Here is a 26,465-nt window from a genome sequence, read left to right as displayed (position 1 = left end):
CCGCAATAAATATAAGATACAGAGCATGTTCTGATGCCTGAATATGCTCCACTACTGTCCCTGTTATAATTTCCACTAGGAAATGCATCTTAAAGTCTGGAGAAATACACCCACGTTTGACTTGAAGACAGAATGATACAGTTTACCCCCACTGTGAGCTCTATTATCCCATCAGATTGTCTAGGCAAAGACTGACATTTTACCTCGCAGAAGTATTTTTGAAGCAGGATCCAAATACATCAACAGGGATGCAGGGAAAGGGAACAGGAACACAGAGACCATTACATGTCATTATTCCTTCCCTCTGTCCACAGCAAATTGCTTAGTACAAACCTAGTACTAGAAGTACAGAGTCTCAGCCAGGGCAGTAACACCCAGCACAGTTATTAGCCTGTTGCAAACTCCGAGATGCCTCTACAGGCAGGTCTCCAATTTTGACTTCTTCCTCCAAATACCCTTACCAAGGTGATCAAAATACAAAGAATCTAAACCACCAAAGTACAGCAGCTACATTTCACTGTATGCAGAAACAGCAGATGCTGAACAAAACAAATGAAGATTTTACCTGCATACTGATATGTGAAAAGAGTCTGGCTTTAAAAAGTCAGGAAAAAAAGGAGCTGGGTCACAATAAGCAGTTATAGCCCACGATTAATCCCTACTCTGTTCTCTAATGGTGTTCTCCTGCTGCTGAGCTTAAAAGGAGGAAAGTCTTTTCAGCCCTCAAAAGAAGGCTTTCTCTTGAAGGCTGCATTTTTATCAGATGGAAATCTGGCAACATCAACTCACTCATGGTATATTGCCAGTTCTTTACTCGATGGCTTATTATCAAACAAATGCAAAGTAAATTCTTAGTTGTTTCAGCTGGATTAACAGTTGCTTCAACACAATATACATTATCACAGCAGCTGCTGCAGAATTTGTATAAAACAGTCTCAACACCTGTAAATTTGCAGGCTGAAGGAGGTGATCCTGCCCCTCTGCTCTCTTGAGACCTCACCTGGAGTATTGTGTGCAGTTCTGGTGTCCTCAGCATACGAAGGACATGGAACTGTTGGAACAAGTCCAGAGGAGGCCATGAGGACGATCAGGGGACTGGAGCACCTCCTGTATGAAGACAGGCTGAGAAAGTTTGGGTTGTTCAGCCTGGAGAAGAGAAGGCTGCGTGGAGACCTCAGAGCAGCCTTCCAGGATCTGAAGGGGGCCTATAGGGATGCTGGGAGGGGACTCTTCATTAGGGACTGTAGTGATAGGACAAGGGGTAACGGGTTCAAACAAACAGGGGAAGTCTGATGTAAGGAAGAAGTTCACACACCCTGTGAGGATGGCGAGGCACTGGCGCAGGCTGCCCAAAGAAGTGGTAAATGCTCCATCCCTGGCAGTGTTCAAGGCCAGGTTGGATGGAGCTTGGAGCAACCTGCTCTAGTGGAAGATGTCCCTGCCCATGGCAGGGGTTTGGAACTGGATGAGCTTTAAGGTCCTTTCCAACCTAAACCATTCTATGAGTACTATAAATACATTCCAGCTTCCACTGTAGTTCTATGTTTTAAGCTCCTTGTATGATTTTCTGTTCTTCACCTGATGAAACTCCCATCAAAGCTTGGTCAAGGATGGAATAAACACAGGTTTTCCTATTTTAACTTTGAACAAAATGATTTGGAAACAGTAAAAAAATCCAGCCAAACAAAACAACAAAATTAACACCCAGGCACTCATTCCTAGTAACTGAAAGTCTCACTTTTGGATTAGTAAAATACAGTTTCCATGTGTGTGTGTTCATCTTATCACACTCACTTCTTCACAGCTGCAAAAAATGACAGCAGAACTAATTTGCTGATGTGTCAAGGAGATTTTTCTGTTTCTGTCCCATTCTCTTTCCTACCCTCTGCTGATGTTACCTTTATTTTCCTCTCTTAAAATGCTTACCCTTATCTAACTTTGTAAAAAGCTTCTGCCTTTTTCTCAGTTTCCATTCCTCCTTTTCCTCTCCCCTGACATTCCATTTTTCTCGCTTAACTCATTTTACCACATAGGGCACCTCCACATCTATCTGACTTAAGAAGCTTTTATTATTTTTTAATCAAAGACCGTCACAGCTTCTTCAAATGAAGGAATCGCAATAGCACATCAGAACACAAACTAACCCACACTGGTCCCGAGACTCACTAGATTTCAGCTGAGCTTCCTGCACAGTCAGCTCATCAAACCTTCCTCCAACCCCTCTTTGCTGGGCTCTACCGAGCACTCAAAGCAAACAGCAGAATTGAAACAGAAAAAGAGCTTCAAATGCATACTGGTGACAGTGAAAACAGCAAGAGCCCAAAAGAATATTACAGTCAGGAATTACAGGACAGAAGAATAAAAGGAGAAGGCATCATGTATGAGAAATACTTCAATTTGCAGAGCTTTCCCTGGCCAGCTGTGGTTAAAGCTGCCGGAACTTGAGTCCCTTCATTCCTCCCCAACCCCATAATGATATTTCTCTGCCTCTAATGGTCTTCTTTGGAAAAAATACATCTTAAGTTCAATTTCCTCCTAGTAGTAGTGAATGCAACCTTTATTATCTTGTATTATTTCTGGGTGCAGCTATAAAACCAAATCTTGCATTTCACATGGTTTTGACCAAATGGTAATTCAGTAAGGTAAAATAACCATCTGTGCTCCAGACGCTGCACTTGAATTTTCCTCTTGGACTCCACATGTGTCTTGGTTTATATCAAAACTCCAAATAACACAACACTTCCATGATTAAGTTAATGAATACAGGCAAGTTCAGATTTGGCAACTAGCTTATTCTTCAGTTCACTGACAAGCTGCAAAAGCTTTTAACTTTTCTACCTGAACAATGGAAATCATTTTCTCTTTCTTTTCTATTTAGAGGCTTGCAGAGCATTCACCTATCTGCATGAACACAAACAGACTAAATCTAATCTTCGTGCATCCTTGAGGTTTTATAATAAAAAAGGTTTTGTAAGTACTCTTTGTAGTGCTGTAAGAGAAGCAAGCGGAAACACCATGAGGGTAATATGGTAAGTAAAGATACGGTAGCCCTGGATCATGTAACCCAATTTCTTGTGCCTTTTTAAGGCCACAGTTGTGTCAAAGAAGTAAAGCTTACGGTTGCCTTGGCGAATCAGCCTCTGCAATTTGGAGATTAAGGAGAATGATCCTGAGCAATCCACATCCTCCTTGTAAAGCAAAAGAACGCACTCGCCAAACTGCTTGCTCCAGGTCTATGAAAGCATGTCAGAAGCATTCCTCCTCTCCAGCCCATCAGCAAACCTTCCTGCTTTGAAATGAGGAACAGACTGCATCTTTTCATTTTGCTTCTGAAATGAGAGCTGCCTGCCTGCTCTTTGACAAGATGCATAATAAAACCACTTGCAGAGGCTGCCAAGCTGCTTCTTTAAATACTTACAAATTGTAGCATCAGGATTTTGGGAACCTTTTCCTTGGTTAATGGCCAAGGGTTGTGTTCCGGTTGTTGGCCCAAGTCATGTTTTGGCTAGCTAATGGGCTTCCCCACAACACAATCATGCTTACACATTCCACAGGGCATTTGGGCTGAACTTGAATTTGAGCAGCATGAGCTGTGAGGATGTGGGTTCTGCAGCTTCATTGGAAACCATTCTGATGAGCAGTCCACAGGCACTGGGCCTTGTGTTCCAGGAACAATGTTATCTTAAAGTCTCCAAAAAGAAGAGATGGATGTATAAATTCTGCTTACACTTTAAAAGACCTATCATCTGAGTCTTCAACCACCAGTACCGTATGAAAGCTGCCTCTTCTGTGTGAAGAGGCTTAATCACAAAATAACTCAATAACACAATTTCCTCCTCCAGATAAAGCTGTTGCTTAAAACACCTTTTTTTGTGTGGTGTTCCTTGCACTGGAAATGAAGTTAATTTGGTACATTTCCATTTTCCCAACTTTTCCCTTATCTCCTCCATCACGGGCTGACAGAGCAGAGCAATGACTTCTGTCAGAGATTAACACCACATTGCATTTTCTAAAACTCTGGAAGTAACTCAAATACTATTGCCATATAGATTCTACCCTTTCCCCTCCTCGGGCCATAACCAGTGAAAGGGAGAAGTAGATCTTGTCCAGCAACATAACATTAAACTGAAATTGGATGCAAGACTAAAATACCACCAGCATCATTTTTGTTATATGGTGCGCTGTTTTTTTGCATATTCTACTGTCAGGCAGTTGAGCTTCAGCAAGTGGGAAAACAGCTCGTAACCTGCAAACTGTCATTTCGATCCAAAGCAAAAGAAAGACAAACCACCTCTAATAAAAGTTTGATCACTTAATTTCTATACACTAGCTCCCAAAGCTACATAACAAGTAGCAAAATACTGCAAAGGAAAATAGAGTAGCGCTTCTTTTAGGGAATGAGAACTTGGTCGAATTGCATTTTCTATGCTACCAGATAAATTAGGGCCTGACTCGGGTCCTAATAAACATACACAGTGACTCTCAATGACCGCAAAACTTGCTGAATCGCAGTGATATTATATTGATCTTACAGCACAAGTAGGATTTAGCTGTTTCTTCAGGTTAGAAAGGAGCAATGTGCAACTCCAGGAGGTAACACAAAGAGCACACATTACTTGAAAAGAAGCAGGGCTGTATAACTGAATTTGTTACTTTGGGTTTTGGTTGGTTTTGTTTGGTTGTCGTGTCCATTCCCCCCCCCCCCCGCCAAACCTCATCTGCATTTCAATAGATATGCTGTTTTCTGGAAACTGCTTCCTCGGTGAAAACAGAAAGAATCATATCAAGAACTGCACAGAGATTTGTCTTGGTTTTGTTTGAAACCAGCACATAAGAACAGCACCACACAAGCCCAGAGTCCTGAAACCCTTGGCTTTACAGAAGACTCTCTTCAATGGGACTTCCTAGCCATTATACAGACACTAACTCAGCAGAACATGAACATTTGTACAGGCTGAACATACTTTTAGGCCATAAATTTAATCGCATATGCAATATTCCATTGGTTTACAAGTCCAAACGCCCCCTTCTTGTGTACATACAGAAATGGTAGGCACAATCATACTAATACTACCACAACAGGAGTGAAAAGGTGGTTAAAGTACGTTTTTCCACTCTTTATCACAAGATAAAAACCCAGGAGAATCCAACATGACTATCAAAAGTCAAGCTCAAAACCAAAATAACATCCAAAAGAGATCTGCTTTACTGTAATCACTTGAACTGGGGAACATATTGCCATTTCTTTCGTGGACACTTGCAGTCTCATCTGTGTAGTGCATAAACTAACTTGGGGAAAATCAAATCAATCCATGAAGTGATTAAACACAGAGATATCACCTGTGAGATAGGAAATCTTTAAGCCATATTATCTGTGGGAGATAAACAAGTATATCAAAGAAACATCACTGTGCATACTTATGCTTTCAAAGGTATTCTGTACCAGCCTAGCTGAGACGAGACTGGCTGAATGAGCCTCTGGTGTGACCTAGTGTGATTGTCTGTCATGTTTGTCCATAGAAAAGTGCCACTGAGCTCAGCATCTCTTACAAATCTATGACATTTCTGGAACATTATGATATTACTTTCATTTGGCATGAGTAAGAAATCCACATAACCCAAACCACCTACACAACTCACCTGGAAGCATAATCTTGACAAGCCCTCTGACATACTGTTCAAGAATGGAACCGTTTCATGAAAGCTCCCACTGAATAATTACATGACTAAGGCATACACGAAGCTTCCAGTCCAAAATCCTAAACTGCAATGCAATTTAGTCTGAGCTGTTAATAACAGGACCATCCCAGCCCTACATATCATTTTAACCTGATGAACTTCTATTTTATTAAGACAACGAGGCTCTTTCAATGAATTTACATCAGTAGAAAACGAAGAAAAATAAAAGATATAACTTGGTCCAGGCAGCCCTGGGCACCCTCAACACATCAGAAGTTGGACTGAGGTAAGCACAGCATATTTTATAGTTGTCAGAGATGTCTTCAGCAGGACACATAAAACAAGGCACTGCTTGAAAGCTTAAGTGGGGTGGCCAAGTAGGAGTAGCCTGTTCAATGCCAAGACTGAAATGTTTCAGATCTACCTGCCAAACTTTTATAGATCCTTCTGAAACCTTAAAACCTCTCCAAAAGAAATGAGGCCCTAAAATGAGCCATGCTTTTCTTGGAAAACTGTTCAGTCTAACAAGAATGCTTTAAATGAGTCAAACTTCATATTTAAAGTCCCATCTGGTATTAAAAAAATATTTCTTTAAGAAATATTAATATTTAGGGGTAAAAAGTAAAGTAGTCATAGAAAAACTCAATGTGTTTGTATGTATTTAAATGATAATAACTGAGGGGAATCAATATTGTCATTTCCCAAAATGATTAAAAATGTTGGCCTCAGAAAACAAGCATGAACATGACACTGAAGGATGCACTTTAGCAAGAAAGTGTACAAGTTAGAGATGTACAAGCACTACTGCATTGCTACAAATACATTTTGTAAACCTAATTATAGGTGCATCATCGTGGAACAAAAAGGCAATAGCCACACCACACCTATTAAACATTTCTACAGCCTGATAGCCATTAAAGCCCGGAAATGTACTAGGAATAGGAAAGGAAAACTGCTACAGCTGCAGAAGTGCCTGCAAAAATAAGCAGCTCTATGGGGCTTAAAAAGAAAAGATAATAGGAAAAACACTGGACTTGTAAATAAGTTCACAGCATTTAGTGTGAAGTGTCCCTGCCCATGGCAGGGGGGTTGGAACTTGATGATCTTACGGTCCTTTCCAACCCTAACGATTCTATGATTCTATGATTTAATTACAGATCTGAAGCAGTCTAAGTCTACAGAAGCCTCTTAAAGCACATGAAGGTTGCTTAGCAGAAAAGCCAAAATAGGATTTTAATAAACAGCATAATCTGGATTTCAAAGGGCGCTGGATTTAACCTTCTGCTTCTAGGCACAAGCACAGATTTGGTATAATTTTAGATAATGGCTTTGGTCTCAAAGCTTCAGAAAATGAGCCTTGTTTGAGGCATAACAAGACAAATGGCTGCTTTAACTTCCAAGTAATGTTTAAAAGGTTTCAATAATGGAAGCATTTAGCTAAAGCAAGAAACAGATGAAACTGCAATGACAAAAATATCACCTCCCTTTGTGCCGTGTCATTTCCAATGCACTTCAGACTCTACAGAGAGAGATTGCCAGCACATCTATTACACCATCATATGAACATGCATATTTATCATGAAAGTACAAAACCTCAATATCTGTTTTAACAATGACAGAAAATATACAGAATAAAAAATAATATTGAATTGTTATTCTTTATTCTTCAGTTATAGTGCAATCTGATTTTAAAAGGAAAATTTACACATGATATTCCATTTCCAGTTGTGGTGAGATTTTATCCAGTTTTAATAATTTAATTCTAAGAAATGGGAGAAATCATCAGTAATTTCTTAATCTAAAAGACTAAAAGACTACAAGTACCTAACTGATGAGCCAATAAGGCAAAACCAACATTGCAGAAAGTAAGTAAAGCTGAATAATCTATGATGTATGCTTACTTATTCTCTCCCAAAAGCACCTCTTAGCCCATCACTTGCACATCCCACTCTTAGGTCTATTACCCAATTACTTTCCAACACAAGTGAAGAAATGGTACTTTTGCCTTTACATCTACTAACTATGGCAAGCCACACCTAAGAGATAAAATGGATTTATTTGCTTCATATATATGAGATTTATTTAAATAAGGTTCTCCAACACAATAACAATAATCCTTCTTAAGCAAAGACGGAAACACTTGTCATGTAATCCTTGCTCAACTGAAAACACCAGAGGAATTGGCTTGAAGATATCCCTTCCAGTAAAGCCCTCTGGCTTCAGAAATCTGTATGTCATGTTTCCTGCAGTGGCATATCTCCGCTATTGCTTTCACCACATGAATGAGACAGAAAACCTCCTGAGTCTAGCAGCAACTCCTGGCATGAATCTGGTGTGATGAAGGAGTCAGGCCTGTCCTCCTTTTGTGATGATGATTCACAACTTATAGACAGCGCTTTACAGAACCATAATTAGTTTCACACACAGAGTTTAATGCTCCCCCTTCTTACTCAGTGCTACCCTAGGCTGTCTTTGACACAAACACTTGTAAATGAGTATGTTTTATAACTCAATAACCAGTGTTCACAAGCTTTACTGTGCAAAAGCAACACCTCTTAACCAGTGGTGTGCTGTCTTCAGATAGAGTCATGTATTCATTTCTGTCAATATGGGTAGCATTTATTTGAAACAAAAAGGTCACTCTGGCACTCTGCTGTAATCATCATACTTAACAGAACTATAAAGCATGTTTATAAAATCCAGAGAAACTTACTTCAGCTTCACAAACACAAAGGAAAAAATAATAACTTTAATTCCTGGTATAGATTAAATCATGGCAATCAAAATATCAAAGGAACCTCCAGCTCCTTCCACACCACCTGCCATCCATCTGGCAGATGAATCTACAGCAGTCAAGTCAAACTTAAGTGATAGAAAAGTTGGTCTCACTTTCCTCTGTGCATCATATGTGAAGGCAGACAGGGGTGCAGAGGCTGAACACTTAGCACTTGTTGCTTGCTTCACTTTCCTTCATATTAACTCCAAGTATCTGATAGCTCCACGCTTCTGTTGGCCATAATGAATCTTCTCTTCCTTTTTAAATGAATGGCCCTGCTCTGGACTTGCTCCAATAGGTCCATGTCCTTCTTGTATTAGCTTAGTTTATCCCCTTCTATATCCTACTCCATTTTTCCCCCTCCTCCCTTTTCCATCTCCCCTGTCTCTTGGATAATCCTTAAACCACATTCTTTCTTAGGACTCACCTACCCACCAACATGCAGTTTATAGAAGTGTTAATACCAACATCCATGGCAAACCGAGCAGTGTGTTTTGTGATTTCACCATTTACTTACAGGTCATAAATTTCCAGTCTGTAATGAACAGCATTAATCCAAAGCTTTTTAGTTTATTTCCACTTCCCAAGCTGTAACCAAAGATCCTTGAGCTGTCCTTCCAAGTTGGACAGCCATCACACACTTTTCCTTCTAATTCAATGAGGCAGAACATGGGGAAAAATTACCTATGGAACGCTCAGAGAGGGACTCAAACCCAGTCCTACACACTCCCCCAGCCCTCCCCTCACTGTTGGAAATCTTTTGTTTTACGTGATTGATCCTGAGTCCATCATTGGGGATTTTAGGCAAATCTCAGCCTCACACGTTGAATTAGCAGCAGACATACCGCAGACCTTTAAAGTCCACTAGCTAATGAGGATCAAACACTTCCTGCTCCTGCAAGCACAGCTTGCTGCAAAGGTAAGCTGGCACACTGAGGCAAACTTTGATTTTGCAGAAACCTGTGGTCCAAGACGTGAGGTAAAGAACCGAGCTCAGCACATAAGCCCACAGAGGCAGGCAGCTGAAGTGTTAAATACCACACAAGTCATAATTAAGGCAGCATTTTGAGCCCTAACACCAAAGAAATGCAAGTGTATCTTTATGTTGCTCACTGGAAACACGGTGGCTACACTGGGAATAAGTTAATGCATGCAGCATTTGTCTGAAAACCTGTTAAGGAGGGCACTCCACTAGTGAAGCAAAAGTAGCTGGGGTGTAATTCAGTGCTTCAGTGGGTGAGGAACAGACTGATGTCTCCATCTGCAGCTAAGAAGGTCAAGTCATACAAGGAAAAAAGTCAGAGGGACTCTCTGTAGAAAGTCTGTGGGTGACAGTTGTATGGGAATCATGGGAGGTTAATCCTTATTGCTCTGTATCTCATGCAGTAAAAGAGGGCACAGAGTTTTCAGGAATTTTTACCCTAGTTTCCAGTTGCTCATAATCTCCAGCAAGGTTTGGGCAGGACTCAGGCAGAACCATACCTCCCACCTTTACTTTAAGCATCAGTACAGTGCCGAGCACAGCACGTCTGAGTTGGTAAGGTGCTTCACAACTGAAGCCTCAAAGAAACCAGCAGAATCAGAATCACTTAATGACCACCGAGGGCACTAATGGGTTGGATCCTACAATGCTCTAACACACAAACTCATCAGAGGTTTGATTTACCTTGACCTTGTAGTACTCCTTGACTTCAGGCTGAATGGAATCAAAATCACCACTGATGTAGTCAGGCAAGAAGCTGAAAGGAAAGCAATGAGCAGTGAAATGAAAAAGTAATCCATCTTTCTACATTTACTATTTATCTTTTCAAGAGCATTAATCTCTGAAGGGAATAGGAGTTAGTTAAAAGTGTGTTAAAACAACAGCTGATAAGAGGTGATACAAAATAAGGTAACAGATGAACTGTAAAACTGGTAAACCCCTTCTTTGCTGACGGATCAACACATTGCCTCGATGCCTATACATCTCCTGGGTAAGGCAAGACTTGTATGTGCATGGTTCTGGAAAGACAACTCTCAAGTATCTTTCAAATGTATCATTTAGTCAGCAAAGTATCTCAAAAAAGCCTATCTGAGTGCTGTACATTAAGCCTTGGAGGATATCTTCTAATAGATGATGATGATGATGCTTCTTGGACAGCTGGTATGCCACAGATGTTCCAAAGACTTGTATTTTAGTTGTTACTGATGTCATCTCCTGTCTGCTCTTCTCCTTGGTTATTAACAATACTCACCCCAGAATATGAGAGCCAAATGCTCAGTGATTTTTAAATCGTATCTTGGATGTTCAAAACGTGTACGAACCCAATTTGAAATCCTAACCATCATTTGCGTGGTCACATTAAGGCAAAGCACATCGAAATAATGCTGGCATATTCATCTCAACTTGCTGTTATCACTTTTTAATTGCAGAATGCTTCAAAATATTTACCATATAAATCCTTACCAAATTCATACTGAAACTTCAACTGTGCTGCAGGAAGAACAGCTTAAAAATACAGGTTGGGAAAAAAAGAAAACTACACCAAAACCAACCGACCAACCCCACAGGAATACAGCTTTCCGTCTTGCATAATTCCTGGAGCCAGGACAACAGGTGAAAGTATTGCCACTGTTTCAATACATCAGACTGAACGGAGTTTTGAAATCAAGGCTGTGATTTCAGTGTTTTCTAACCATTTAAATACGTAGTTCCTCACCTCCGAGGTTACTATATGAGGTATACGGGAGTTCCGCAGCAAACTCGTTTACAGCTCAAGCGGATTTACAAGGAATTGGGCAAAGCATTTTGGGGCATATTTTTCTTCCACACGATTTTAGAAGGACGTGGCAGGGTCTACAACACCCCCCATGTAAAAACTGGTACAAACCTCGTGTTTGGCTCTGCTCTGAGATTTCAAGAGACACGCAGTCACTGGCCACCATTTCCTTTGAAAACGGAGAGCTGCTTCAGCAGAAGCTGGTAAGTTCAACTGTTGTGAGTTAGCTCGTGCAGCTCTGGCATTTCTAATTCACTGCTCTCTGCTAGAACTAAGGCTTTATAAAAGGATATGTACTAAGTATAATCCCTCCAAAGGTGATGCTCCCACACTCACAGCAGGGACAAGGGCAGTCCCTTCTGCGTGAGGATTTATCGAGGACACACAAACCAGCTAGGAGAAATGCAAATGCTTCAGGGCTCTGTTTCATGTGCTTAAGTCTGTTTCATGTGCCCAGGTAGATCTGCTTCTTCAACGTGCAGCTGACCTTTTCAGCATACAAAAAACACCATGTTTTCAAAATCTAAATTTTAAATTGCTGCCTTTTTACCTTTCCACTATTTTCCCAATGAAATACTCACTGAATACAACAAGCCTAAAGAACTACAGGTATTCTCTTTCCATTTGTTATTTTCCTTTCACTTCTTCCTGATTGGAGCAAAGCCATTAATAGTAAATTCAGTCCAGGCCTTACAGGGGTGGCCCCAAATGTGAGCCCTGGAGGCATCCCAGCAGGTTGCCAGGAAGAACAACAGACAGTTGTCATGGAGAGCCAAGTTGGTATGACACACACATCCACTCTGGTGAAAAAGCAGATGTCTTTAGGTTCTTTATCTCACTGAAATGTGGTTCATAAATCCAAAAGTGTCTCTGCCATGTTTTTTTCTCTACAGTAACTACAGACTGCTGTGCTTTTAGATGATCAACCATTTCTCCTGAGTGCTTCAAGGGGCATAACTGGGAGCAGAATTAGCCAAATAAGTATCTTCTCAGCATCAAAAGCTCCTTCACAGCTTTAGCTCTCATCCAAAGTAAAGCCATTTTCATGACAAATGGTAGCTGAAGTTCTCTGCATTTTTACAAGCAGAAATCTCCACTGCACGTCCCATGTGCTCTGCCATGGCTCCTGGCCATGCTGCCTGGACACATATCCTATGCCAGGAATTGCAACATCCATTTTCAAAACATCCTAAACAGCTCACTTGCAGCCACCACAAAGCCAGAAGCGACTGACAGAGGATAAGGAACTGTGGCTGGGAACTTCGGAATTTCTTTCTTCTCTTCTCCTTCCTTTTTAGAAATGCCAGAAACAAGGAAAATTCGGAAAGTCACTGCTGATGAATCCTGAGGAAATCTCAACTTGCACTGTCTGCCTCACAAACATCATGAAGTGTTTCAGCTTTGTTGTCAGATGGCAGCTCTTTGTAACTCATTGGCTATACAACCCAACAAAAGCAAGCCAGCCTTCACTCAGGAGTGAAAAGGTGTATTTGGCTTGGTCCTTTTGAGCTCTGTGGAACAAACTACCTGAGTCAGGTGAGCAGAATCAAATCAAAGCTTTTCTCTAATTAACATCAGTGAAGAACAGTCATTCTATCTTAGTCTAAAGTTGTCCCAGGCTGACTAACCTCAGTGAAGATTAGCACAACTGATAAAGGGGAAATAGTTCAGAGAGATATATATGGAAAAAAACCTCATAATGAAGTAGCTTAAGAATATAAATGTAATGATTGGTGTTCAGTTCTTTGCTATGCTATAGTTCTGTATTTACTCCAGAGTACAGCTTAGTCCAGGAGAACAGGCTCTGGAGAATCATGTATCAAAGCTTACTACTATGTGAGTGGAAGAAATATTGTCACAAAAAAAGCAACAAGAAAGGCCCCTCCTTTGAACTTAAATCAGCCACTCTGATTTAAAGTGTGGATTAAAATCAGGTGTTCTGTTAATCTAACCTATGTTTTTCTACCCTCTGACCTCAAATTTATGAATAATTCTTACTGGGTGCCATAACTATTGAAGAAGACATGTATTTCAGTGACATATATGGCACACATCATCCTTTTCTCTTTTTGCCCATGGTGGCAAAAGAGAGTTTTCATTCCATTTCCTAAGGGCAATTTACAATTGCAATTTCTAAGTGGTCCACATGATGCAGTCTCCCGCACTTCAGAACCACGTTTCACCAGTCTCATTAGCTGTTAATTATCGCTCTGCATATAAGGTCATGACCAGCTCAGCTGGCTTGGTTCTCTGCTGCTTTTACACTGACATTTATCAGGAGTGAGCCAACTCCATAATCCTCAAGGTGTAAGTATGGAATTCACGTGAGATCAGCTTCTTCTACCAAGCCTTTTCTAGAGCTGTCAAGCACCAAGCAATGAAAAAATCCTTAGAGACTTTGGGCCAACCGGAGTCTTTCTTCCTCTTCTAATTCTGTTTCCCTTTTTGGAGGTTAAGGGTTTTTGTTTGGCTTTAGGTAGTTCCTTTGCTGTTGCTGTTGTTTTGGGGTTTGTTCTCTTCAGGGTATTTTAGAGCCATACGGCATCCATCTAAACCGAGTTTGGAGTCAAGAGACCAGGACTGCTTTCAGATAAGGACCTGCAGGCACTTCCAGAGCAGGCAGTGTTTCCTGTATATAAATAGTGGGGTTTTAAACCCAGAGTTTAATATGAAACCTTTAAAAGTTTAACTAGTTTACCAAGAAAGCAACCAGCACTAATTTCTCACAAATTTTGAGATGGATCCCACCTAGGGGATTTATCCCAATTGGATAAAGGGTAAATGTTGTCTGAACAGCATTATAAGCTCCCAGGACGCCAGGCTGGACAGCAAGAGGAAAAGAATAAGATTCCAGTAGGTTTGCCATAGTTTTAAGATACACTAATGAAATCTCAGTCACCAGTACCATAAAACAGTCATTGACTCTTGCCATAGACACAGATTACAAAATAAATAGGAGCTATTCAGATTCTGAGGTTCTCATGCTAAGCAAACACAACTGTGCCTTTTGCTTTCAAGCAACCCATCTAATGGACACAGTTTAATTCATGAAGCTGTTTTACTTTTAAATATTCCCCCCTAATGAACAGCATTTATAATACCAGAATACTTGCTCCTTTATTCACTCACTTTCAGAATTCAGTAGGGGGTGGCAAATATGCCTTTTTATCAGGTTATAAAAAAGAAAACAGAAAACCCAAGAGATCACACTTTAGCGGTTATAGTAAAAAACTGTGCTGCCTCCTTAAATAAATTGCTCTGGCATAACTGTTCAGTTCTATCATTAATTCAAAGTTACAGTTTCCTAGTACTATTGACTTTTTGTGTGATGTAGCTCCTTTAGCACATAATTGCCTGCAATTAACCTTCTTTAAACAAATGTTAACATCAGAGACATGAGCATATAAAGGCAGTATCTGCGGTACCCTTTGCTGCCTTCAGTTAGAGCACAGCAAACGTTCCCACGCAGCCAAGTGGTATGCGTCCCAGCTGTACCATTCGGGAGCATGGAAAGGGTTCCCTACACTGTTTCTTCCACTGATAAAAAAAAGCCTCAAAACCAGTGCCTTTTACCCTGGACCAACAGAACGAGCTGCTTCTCAGTAGAAAGAAAGGCAGATAACAAGGTGCAGACTTAAGATGAAGCAGTCAGCTTTGACTTTCAGAAGCACCTCCTAATTGGGAGTACAGAAGGTAAAGCACTCTGGCATTACTTTGTGATAAATGTTAAAATCACAGTTGAACAAAAAAGCCCAGCAAACAAAAAATAATGCCCCCAAACCTACATTTGCTGACCATTAAAGTGCACTTTCACCTTGCCCTCCTCACTGTCAGTCTTGACTAGAAGGGTGAGTGAGGGCTGTTCTCATCAGAAAGCTGTTAAGTTGTTTAAGTCTGTCACAAGTATACTATTAACTGCTGTGAAGATGAAAGTGCCTTTTTAACTCCTGGAGACAAGTACAGCACAAGTAGATGCATTTCTGTTTTGTCTCAAAGCAGCATACTCAGGTGCCCCATCTAGCTGTACAGAGACGAGTTTCTCACGAAAGGAGGAATGTCAGACTGCAAGGTCTATTCAGAGTTGCTGGCTATTAAATCTATAAATACCTTCCCAGTATTACCTGCAAGGTGACCACAAGTACAGATCACACCTGAAGCTCAGAAGCCAAACACCAAATACCAACACAATTAATGAACCTCAAACTGACCATAAAAAAGCATTTTGGTTTGGTTCATCTCAAATCACATGAAGGATTCCACTACTTATTATCATCAGGCTTTTAAAAAACAGCTAAAGCACAGTCCTTTCCCTTCTCCACCCTCTACTTCCCAATCAAGACTCTCCTGAAGTCAGCTAGCTCACTTGTTCTGACTCCATGGTTCAACATCACTTATGTCAACCCACAAAGCCTCCTTTATCACTACAGAGTGTTTCTATGAGGGTGGCACTAACAACAATGTTGTGCTAGCTGCCGTATAAATTCAGAAAGAAATAACAAAAGAAACCCCAATTGCCTGTGCCTTCCTCTAAGACCTTAATAAACGCTACTGTTGGTTATGCAATTGCTTACACAGAACATCATTCCCAAACAACATTCTGTATATTGCAATAAGATTACAGTCAATCCAGAAGAGTTTTAACAAGATTAAAAACAAAACGGGGGGTGGTGGGGAGACAACAACAGTTGCAGATCCAATTTAACACAGGAAGCGAGTGTATGCACACATCGGGCCATACACAGAGAGCAGACTGGTGTGACCCTGCCAGAATTCTCGGCACAGGCTGTTACTATGTCTGTGGATTGCAGACAGGTAGCTCCGTGGTTAAAAGTACTTGGTAATATTTGGCAACCTTGGAGAACAGCGTCTTTTCTCCTTACTTTTAAAGAGCTTAGTGCTAAAAGAGCATAAAAGTATTATTTCATTTGCAAACGCTATGATTTAAAGAAAAAGATAAAAGTGTGTGAAGATATGAGGGCAATAATGCAGTCATTTATGCTTGCCTAGTATGCAGTGTCACCTTGCAAATAGTAAAAAAATAGCTGAAAAAAATTGGAGAACATATTACCTTCAGCTCAAGCTGCTATGCAAAGCACACATCAGGGGGACATCTTCTGCAAGGGACAGCCCGCTCGCTCCCATTATCGTTAACAAAAATCAAGCAGCTAACACCCTGCCTCCAAACCTTATCCCTCAGTGTCAAAGAAAAGTGTTAATGATTGCTACAACTATTGCATTTTTCTTTTAAATTACCAATATTTGAAACTGTTCTCCAGCTACAATCAATACAGTGCAAAATAAAGGGATGCTCCAGGATTGAAGAACTGCTCACTTGTTTTCCACGGTGCTGAACAGCCTCCTATGCTCCGGTAAGTACAAGTACTTCAGGAAAAACCCAGTGTGCACAGGACAAGCAGCTCCCAGAGGCTGCTCCTAAGTACCCATGGCTTCTTTTTTATTGCTTACAGACTGATACGTTGCTTAAAATAAAGGCTACATGACTGCAATGTCGCCATCACCTTAGAGCCAATTAAAGCTGAAACTATTCAGCAGCACCTCTCAGAAGACACTCAGCACCTCCCAGGCTGAAGCACCACACCTTGCTGTTGGCCCCTTGGCAAGAGCAGTGAATAAAATGGGGCTGAGCTGTGAGTTTCCATCCTTGCACAGGGCAGCACGGCTCAGGGCAGAGCAGTAATTCAGTGGCAGAATAAGCACCAGTGCCTCAGTGTGAGTTGCACAAAAACATGTGGTTTTGAAAGCTGGGGAAGCGTAAGTGCTTATCCAGAAGTGCCAGGCTCTAGTCTTCTAGGACACAAGGCCAGAGGAAAGGTGAGAGAAGATGAGCAACATAACCAGGACTCCCTCCAAAAGCTGACTAACTGAGAAGATAGAGGCTGACAAGACACCCAAAATTGTTTTACCTCTTGTCATGTCAAAGCAACAGATGGCAGAAATTGCCCTAAAAATTGAGGAAAACCAGCCATTGCCTCAGAGAAGGCTAAACTGTTCATTATTAACAGTTTATACTGTACGTGAGGAATCAAAGAGATGGGATTTAAAACCTGGTAAACTTAGATCGAGGCTGTCACAAAGCACACTGAGATTTCAATACTAGCCTCAAAAAGGCAGCAGTGGAAGGAAGCCAAAGTCTCCTCAGGCTTCTTCATAGAGTGCCACCAAAGGTGGATTCTGCTGCTCTAAGAGGAGAACAAACTCATTTTCCCTTCTAATCAGATAGTTCCTAACAACACCTACAGTGTGGCTTGAAAGCTCATTATACAATTTCAAAAGTCAGCTTTGATGACAGGTATTTTAACCCTACATGTCCGTTCTGTGAACCCTCACACCAGTAAGAACACTTACAAGTCAAGCACAATCAAACAATAAGCAGCTACATGTGAAAGACCTTCACTGCGATTTCCTTGCTTTGATGATTTACTTATCTTGCCTGAGTACCTTAAGTACCTGCCTTGAGTTTAGCATCTCTTTATTTGTAGGGATGACCACTTATACAGCAGAGGTTGAGCTTGAAGAAGCCCCTTCGTGACTTGAAATTGCAGTCAGTAGCTTGCAGCAGAAATTCTTTAGAGCCCCTTCTACACAACTCACGAGAGCAATGAGAAGATTTGTTCCCTTCCTGAGCAACCTGTTCCAAACAGGCAAGGAGAAATCTGATGGTTTTTAAAAGTCCTACTTGTGCTTCTCCTGTTTGAGCCTGCATTTTCTCTTCCAATTTCCATGTATACATGATTTTATAGATTAACTTTTGTGGCTACAAAGAGACGTCTTGACACTTTTACCTATAAAGAGGAAGACCAGCCATAGAAGGTGAACTCCCCCACAAAAACGTATTAAAACACACCTACTGAGAAGACACGAAGTGTTCAGGAGGAATCCAGAACATCTGACAACACCACAGCTGCTGAAAGGCAAAGCTGACTTCTCTATGGTTAATGAAAGGGCCTTCTCTCCTGGGCTCTAACTGCCTGTAGAGCAGCCACTGAGCAAACTTCTAACCCTTTTTGGTGCAGATGTGCGTAATGACCTCAGATACAACAATAAAACCTCTTCAGGTTTCGAGCCCTTTCACCAATAAAGTACATAACATTGTGCAGAGAAACAGTGCACTGAGGATCCCGAAAACCTTTGTGCTACACAGGAACAAAGCACGTTTGTTACTTAACCTTTTTAGGGGCTGTGAGCCCAGATGGCAAGGAATGGAGGAAGGACGTGTAACAACAAACAGCCCTTTGAAGTCTGTTGTCTCTATATGGCTGAAATTTGGTAACTCACTGGGAGGCAGAAGTTTTATGAAACCTTTCACTGCTGACCTCTGCGGCAGCATCTCCAGAACTGACAGAGAACCAGGATACTCCACTGGATCATTAGCATTTCAAAAGGTACCTGCATCTCTGCCCAGCACAGCACAGAAGCATTAATTAGAGAGACAGCAGAAGATAAGTGTGCATACAGAATGAGAGCTGGGCTCTATCTGATGCTGAGTAACCTTTACCAAACAGTATCCTCACTTCCATCAGAATAACTCAAGGGACTATTCTCCCATTTCTACACAATTCAGCTGTATAATGTATGACCCCATTTCATTTTCTGGAACTTGTCATTCAGAAAACAACATCATATTGCAAAGTTTGATAGAAATTCTTTAAGGTAAGTCCTAATCACAAAGGTGAAAGACCTTACAAACTCTGAAGGAAGTGTTTAATACACCAGTGTACCTGTATTTAGTGGGATGGAGCACCACAGCTAGGTATGGCTTCACAGCTGGCAGAGACATCCTACTCACTTTAATCCTTTCTTACCCTGCTCATAGTGTCACCACCTCTACAGAGTACCAGTATGGATGTTTTAGTTAGGCAACTCAGCAGGTTTAGAGTTATGAATACATAAAAGCAGTTCTCTCTCAAGTAAGACTGGAAGTATTTTAAGTAACAGTTTTTGTGAGCACAGCTGCAATTAAAGTGCCTCTGATAAAGCTCTAATTAAATAATAAAAACCTCTTTTATAGTTACCTGACATACGGATGAAATTAAGAATGCTGGGCTGCATCAAAAATAGCACAAGCAGCAGGTCAAGGGAGGCCATTCTCCTCCTCTGCTGTGCTCTCATGAGACCGCCCTTCAGTCCTGTGTCCAGCTCTGGGGCAACAGCACAAGAGGGACATGGTGCTGTTGCAGTGAGTCCAAAGGAGGCCATGGAGATGCTGCAACGGCTGAAGCAGCTCTGCTCTGGAGCCAGGCTGAGAGAGCTGGGCTGGTGTAGCCTGGAGAAGAGAAGGCTCCTTAAGGGGAGACCTCAGAGCAGCTCCAGTGCCTAAAGGGGCTACAAGAAACCTGGAGAGGAGCTTTGGACAATGTCCTATAGTGACAGGATGAGGGGAAATGGCTTTAAACTGATGGAGGGGAGACTGAGATTAGACATTAGGAAAAAATTCTTCACTACGAGGGTGCTGAGGCGCTGGCACAGGGTGCCCAGAGAAGCTGTGGCTGCTCCATCCCTGGCAGTGTTCAAGGCCAGGTCGAACGGGGCTTGGAGCAACCTGGTATGGTGGAAGGTGTCCCTGCCCGTGGCAGGAGGGTGGAGCTGGATGAGCTTTAAGGTCCCTTCTAACCCAAACCATTCATGATTCTATGAAACCTCCTTTGATCTGCTGCTCACGCTCCTTTTGATGCACCCCAGGATACAGTTCGTTTCTGGACTCAAGCACACACTGAAGCTGGCTCATGTAGAGATTCTCATCAACCAACCCCCCCAAGTTCTTCTCCTAAGGGCTGTTCTCAATCCAGTCTCTGCCTAGCCAGGCTAAAGTGCTATAGTGTGTTTTCAGCAAAGCAAGTAAGTATGTGCAACTACTGCCATTAAGCCTTTAATACCCAGACTGTTGCTGGGCTGTATCCACCAAACTCCTACTGTCTGAGGCTTCAGCTGGCTGTTGTCATTAATGTTTCATCACAAGCATTGAGTTTACTGTCACTTCCCAATATAATACTTAGAGCACAAATGACAGCATTTAGATAACTACCTACCTGACATATCAAATCCAAACAGGTCAGTGTATAGATTTAGTGCTTGCTCATAAATGGCAATCACAGAATAAATTGCACACGACTGAGGCATTATAAACATTACATACACACATGATATTAGAGATCTGTCTCTTCTCAATCTCTTCTCTCCAATCCTCCTCCTTTCCCTTTTTATGTCTATTTGGGCTAAAAATGCTCAGACAGAAAATACCTCATTCTCAATAAGTAGCACCAATAGCCCAAAGAGCCCCTGTCTTGGGCTCTGTACAAGTAATTTTACATCAAGTAGAGTAGTTGAAAAAAAACCCCAACTTTTAATATAAACTCTGCTGCTGTTGGTGCCCTGCATATTATAAGAAGGTTTTAACGATACTCCCTGTATCAACTTCACAATTAATTATGATTAAAAATATATTTATAAAACCCTTAACTGCTCTCCTACTAAGATCTATTACTGCACTACCACTTTCATTTAATCTTTTCAACATCCTAATTAACTTTTCTTATAGAATCAGAAAGAGATGTTAAGGACACAGGTCTACCTATAAGTAATACAAATGCCATAATGAGCTCTTATTAACAGCTATTCCCTTCATAAATAGTGATAGTAGTTGCTCCTCAGGGAAGACATTCGAGGTCTGATATCCCTGCTGCTGCCTGCAACCATTTATGCTACAAGAAAGGAAAGGAGAACTGACTGGATGCAGCACTGGAAGTGCTTTGGAAAAGCCAGGACACAGATGAGTTGAGTATCAGACACTTGGAATTAGTGTGCATTGAGATGCTCTAGGAGCAGCCCAAAGACCACCACAGGTGACATGATGTAATGTAACCATCATTAGAGATGTCATTTCATAGAAGAGTGAGGTTCTGGATGCCCATGTGGCCAAGTCCTTCTAATTCACTGCAAGATATTTTTTTCCATATGCTTTAATGCCAGCAGGTCATTAATTCACAGGTTAATGAAAGGCATGTAAAGTTGGGAGGAACAGACCCATCTGCCTGATAATGAAGTAAGAGACCCACATTTTATTGGAATGACAGAAAAACTTTCATTGAAGTTACTTTCATAACTGTCTTCAGAGAGAAACGGGAAGTCTGAAATCCTTCAGATTAACAGGGAGCTCCACTTCATTGTAAGCAAAACCATCCCCGAAATCCTAGGCTGTTAAATACCTGGTTAAGCTCAGATGCCAAACAAGCCTGGACCAGCCAGTTACAGCCAGCCAGCTAGTAACAAACAGGAACTGGGACTTACAGGGTGATAAAAAGGCATGGAGATTTGTGACCTTTCCCACCTTCAAACTGAGCTCAGTGCACTCAGCAGCACACCTACTCTAGGTAACAATGGCTGGTGCGAGCCACACTGCAGCAGTCTGGGAGGACCCCATCACCAGTGTCTCTGGCAATGTGGCATCCCAGTTTTCTAAAGCAGCACCTCCCTTACCTAAGCCCATAGTAGAGAGGGAGGTGGTGGACACAAAATCCCCTTCTCCTAGCAGTGGAGGTTCCAAGGCCCAAGAAGGGCAGGCTGTGAGCCATCAATGAGCCCACGCAGCTTCTCCAAAGGCCAGGCTGTGGAATCAAAGAGTGATTTCAGTGAGAAGGATTCCTTCTCTTTTAGATGGAGTTTCAGCTTTTACAGGATTTTACAAAATGCAGGCTCCTAGGTGCTATGATGCCTGTGCTTTGTCTGGCCCAAGAACGAACACGTACAAGCAGTTTTCCTCATCCCTTTCTTCCACAAGGTGGGGAAAACAGTTTCTAAATGCAGCTTTTGGATGAAACAAAAATAATTACAATTACTTTAAAAACACAGAAGTAAGGAATCAAAGCTACAAACTACTGGCAACCCATGTGTTTGTCCTATATGTTCAGAGATCAAAATCATTCACTCTTCAGGCAAGAGTGGAGCAAGGCAGTGTATGAGCATTTGACTCAGCTCATTTACAACGATGGTTGGGGGGGGGGGATGAAGCAAAATCTACATGTGGATTGAAAACTTGCCTGTGGCCCTGTGCCAGGATCCTGCCTAATACACTTGAACATGCTGAAATATTAAACCCCAGAAGCACAAGAACGAAAAGGGAAATTTTGATGAGCTCTTAAACAGGGTCATGAACATGATTGTATTTCTGCTGGCACTACTGAAAGAAGTCAAAACTTGCCACGGCTGTTCCAGTGTGAGCATGGCAAAGAAAACACTTTCCAGTCTGATGAGAAATGAGATCCTGCAGAACGGGGAAGGCATCACTCTCCTGATGAAAGCCCTCTTCAGTGTGTCGGGAATGCTATTAACGTTCCCGAAGCCACTCCCGAGGCGTATTACCATCACATATATGCATGACAGCGCTGACCACTTAATCCCTCTTCTGTCACAGGCAAGTTAGAAACTAAAAATTACACTGACACCCAAGGGTATTTTATAATAGAATACGAAATAAAATGATAAATTTGCAGATGATTTTGGCTTTGCCTCATGGTACTCCATTATAGACCAAATATTCCCGGCCTCTCATTCATTACTATTTAATTACAACAGAATACCTTTCTTTCAGCCTTCATTAACCTCTGAAAGTAGTTTGTGACCTTGGGACCCTTCTTGCAACATGATGTTAGAATACTGCTTTGCCAGGAAACACTTCCTGAAATGCTGAATTTAATCAAATGCATAGGTTTCTATGGGAAACACACAAACCATGAGAACCCTGCATGTGGTCACTTAATGAGCAAGAGTTAGAGCGTATCAGACTCATAAATCGATACTAGATTAACGTTAAAAGGCGCCACAAGCGTTTCCCCAGGGGACAGGCGCATTACAGTAAACATGATCACGGATGCTGTTCCCTACTACTTTCACTGTGGGGCAGAGAAGATGGAGTAAGGAAACAAGAAGGGATTTGCCCATGTAACTCCTGTTTGTTTAAGCCAGCAGAAACATCAGTATCTCACCAAGCCCAGTGACAGCGCAGCACAGTTCCAGCTCCTGTCTTTGTCACAAACTGCTGTTCAATCTGAAACGCTTTGAGTCTAGAAGGAAATCTGAGAGCACAACCTCTTCACAAGAGGAGAGGCAGAACCACGGCCCGTGCAGTCGCTTTCATTGCTTTGCTGCAAAGCTTCGAATGATGGATCAGTGCTGGCCCCTCGGTGCCAATCAGAGTGGATGCTTGCAGACTGGGCGCGGGTTCAGCAACTTGCTTGCTAGCAATGTTAACGCCTCAAAACAGAGTCTTCATCATCCTGAGAATTCCCTCTGAGGGCTAACACCCAATCAATCCACGCACGCTCCTCACACGATTCCCTCCTGTACAAAACCGCCCCAACATCCCTTATGCACAGTTTTCTCCTAAAATTAAAAGCATCAGCCAGAAGAGATATTGACACCCACATCTGTCACTTCCTTAATTAAAAGTATTCGTTGTCAAAACTTGCAGATGAGGCTTTAACACAAAAAATGGCACTGAATCGTGTACTGCCTCTTTTTCAGTTGTATTTTTGGGACAGTCTGTCTTTCCCTCCCCACTCAAACTACCTTAATGCACACAAATCCAATCTGATCTGTCACTGGCATTTAACACGCCTGCCGCAGCTTGTAAAATCAGAAAACATCAATCCTCCCACAGATACTGCTGGAACTTGCCGAGGCAAATCACAGCTTTTGCCCTTACTACTACAGAGCCTTCCCTCCTTTTCTTTCATGTGACAGAACAGCAGTTGTTCTACTGGAGTTATTAGCTAGGTTTATTCCAGAGACTTTTTCTCCTTTTCAGCTTTAGCATCACAAATATTTTCACTCCCTCCCCACCCTTTTCCTTGTACTGTGTTTCTCCCTCCCGTCCAATTTTGCTTTCTTTAGATGATGCCTGTGCCAACTGTCACCTAACGTGTTCAACTCTCCTAAACACCGAGGAAAAAGCCCTGCTGACAAAGAAACAGAGATTTTCAGAGTGCTGTTGCTTCAGTGAATATATGTTTTCAATCTCTTGCAAAATGACTTCCCTTCTGCACAGAGGGGATGACAACCACAGGCCCCTCTCTCAATGCTCTGGTCCACAGCTGGATGTCCAGTGCTCTGAACGATGTCATTGGACTTGTTTTCCCTGCAATCAGTGTGTGTTACAACACCACCAAAAAAAAAGCCACCCTCAAAATCTCACTACCCTCACTAAATATTTTACCAAGTATTTTAAGCTACACCTGAATACCCATCTCCCTTTTATGCTAGAGAAAAAGACAGCCAGCTCCAAAGGCACAGCCTTTTATCCTCTGCCATCGGTACCCACTGTGTCATTGTGTCATGTATCAAGCACCCTAAAAATATACCTTTTCTAACCTGCTGATCTTTATCCATCTTCTTCACTGGCATCCTATTAGCTCCCTCCACACTAATAAGTTAATCCAGCCTCAAGCCGCAAATCCTTAACGCTGCCTTCAGTTAGTCACTCTTTATCCATAGCGCTTATAATGAATGAATTAAGGGGAACAGCTATATCATTATTTACTGCTTCTCTTTTTTTTTATATGCCAGGCAACTTTTATACAGAAATCAAAATACTTAATTAAAGCCACACTGAAAGAAACACGGAGCAAACTGCACACACACGTGTACTCTGTCTGATCCAAAGCATCTTATATACACATCAGCCACGTGATGTAGGTACCTGGAACAGGCTGCTCAGCTTCATTTTAACAGAAAGAAGAAACATATTTCAGCTGGAGTTTCTTAACAACCAGGGAGAGCCAGGCAGCTTGAGAATCAAGCAGCTTGTGTGGGTGGGATATCCCTCTAGAGTTACGAGTCCAAGAACAATGTATTCCTGTAGGATGAATTTCATTCCTGGTCTTACCACTTCCAAAATCTATTCTAAATATTTTTATCACTGTGTGGGCACCACAAAGTACTTCCAAATACAATAAGCAGTAACTATTTCCAACTATGGCCAATGCTGCCTCCAAATCTGAAATCAGAGCAATAGATGCTCAAACAATATTTACACAGCTAAAAATGGTTTGGTTATATTTCTTTTAAAGCACAAGGGATAAAAATGGATTGTGTCCCAGTCTCTGGAAGACACAGTAACTGACATAGCAGCAGTGAGAGTCTCATTCTTGCTCCATCCATTTCATAGGCTGTTGGAACAGTATCCGGCTGCTGTGGCAGTCTCCCTGCTTGCAATCACCATAGAGAAGGGATGCATCACATCAAGCATTAATTGCATTGCAAGAATCCAGGACAGTGTATGGAGAGGGTGTAATTGCTTAGACATTTATAGCTTAATCGCTTCTCTATTAAGTCAACAGAAGATCCTGAATCTGTACAAAAGGTAATCTAAGTCCCTGTTTGGCAAACACAGGCCATATCTATTCCTATGCTGTGACATTTAATGAGAAAAACTCAGTAACATTAAAAAAGATAGAAAACAAAAACCAAACCAAACCCAACACACAAAACCCTGTGTTAACAGCTCTGCTGAGCTTGCATCGAATCTTAGTTTCCCCTCATTCACCAAGTGCATTTAAAACCCCCAAACAAACCCCAAACCTGATTTCTAGCACGTATTTTGCAAAACTAAAGCCCCGACTGGTTCTTAATAAGGCAGGCAGCTTGTGGCTTGCAGAGGCACATGCATAGCCAGGAGTGTGACTTTTACATGAACTGTGAGTTGAAGGAGAAGACTGGAGTTTCCTGAACATAAACGTATCTAAGAGCAGCTCTGGAGGTACCACTGTAAACATTATCCACATGCTTGGGCAAGTTATTTCTGGTAGCAGAACACAACTGGCTCAATGATGTCCCAGGGCTCTAACTTTGTAGCAAAGGTTAACCCTCATGTCTTCAATTGGGGAATTTCAGAGATGCCTGACTACTTTACTTAGTCCAAATCAATGTTCAGCCCTTCACATGGATGGCTTTGCAACTGGTGTGGCAGTTTTGCTCCTTGCCTTGTCCTCGTCAGAAGAGGCCCGTAATGCTCATCGCTTGGCCCTAAACTATTCTTATTTATCAGTTGTAATAAGTAGGCTTGATCAGAGTTTGAGAACACGGCTCCTTGCTCTTGATAGCATTTTCTGTGAAAACTGGGGCACAAAACATTTTAAAATGAAAAGCTGAAAGAGTCCATTTGTAAAACAGAGACATGCTTGGAATACAATTAGATTTAAACCCAAATCTTAGCAGAAGATCTAGGAAAAATAGTTTAC

At 41.6% G+C, this 26,465-nt stretch overlaps 1 protein-coding gene across 10 annotated transcripts in view; it reads right to left on the bottom strand.

Moving 5' to 3' along the window:
* Positions 1-26,465, bottom strand: part of TPK1 (thiamin pyrophosphokinase 1) — a 284,251-nt gene that overhangs the window by 135,244 nt on the left and 122,542 nt on the right. For 9 of the 10 annotated variants that reach the window (XR_009745350.1, XM_061464636.1, XM_061464643.1 and 6 more), the window contains one exon: positions 10,122-10,194. The exons of the other annotated variant lie outside the window; for it this stretch is intronic. Coding sequence is in view for 8 of the 9 variants with exons in the window: in XM_061464636.1 (XP_061320620.1) it covers positions 10,122-10,194 (73 nt within the window). In the remaining variant the exon portion in view is untranslated. The remainder of the gene's footprint in view (positions 1-10,121; positions 10,195-26,465) is intronic. 10 annotated transcript variants of the gene reach the window in all.

Source organism: Pezoporus flaviventris, unplaced genomic scaffold (genome assembly GCF_033815535.1).
Source record: "Pezoporus flaviventris isolate CSIRO_AGI_PZ_B2104156 unplaced genomic scaffold, CSIRO_AGI_Pfla_v1 ptg000037l, whole genome shotgun sequence".
In the NCBI taxonomy this organism is placed as follows: Eukaryota; Metazoa; Chordata; class Aves; order Psittaciformes; family Psittacidae; genus Pezoporus; species Pezoporus flaviventris.
This window is presented reverse-complemented; position numbering and strand designations above follow the sequence as displayed.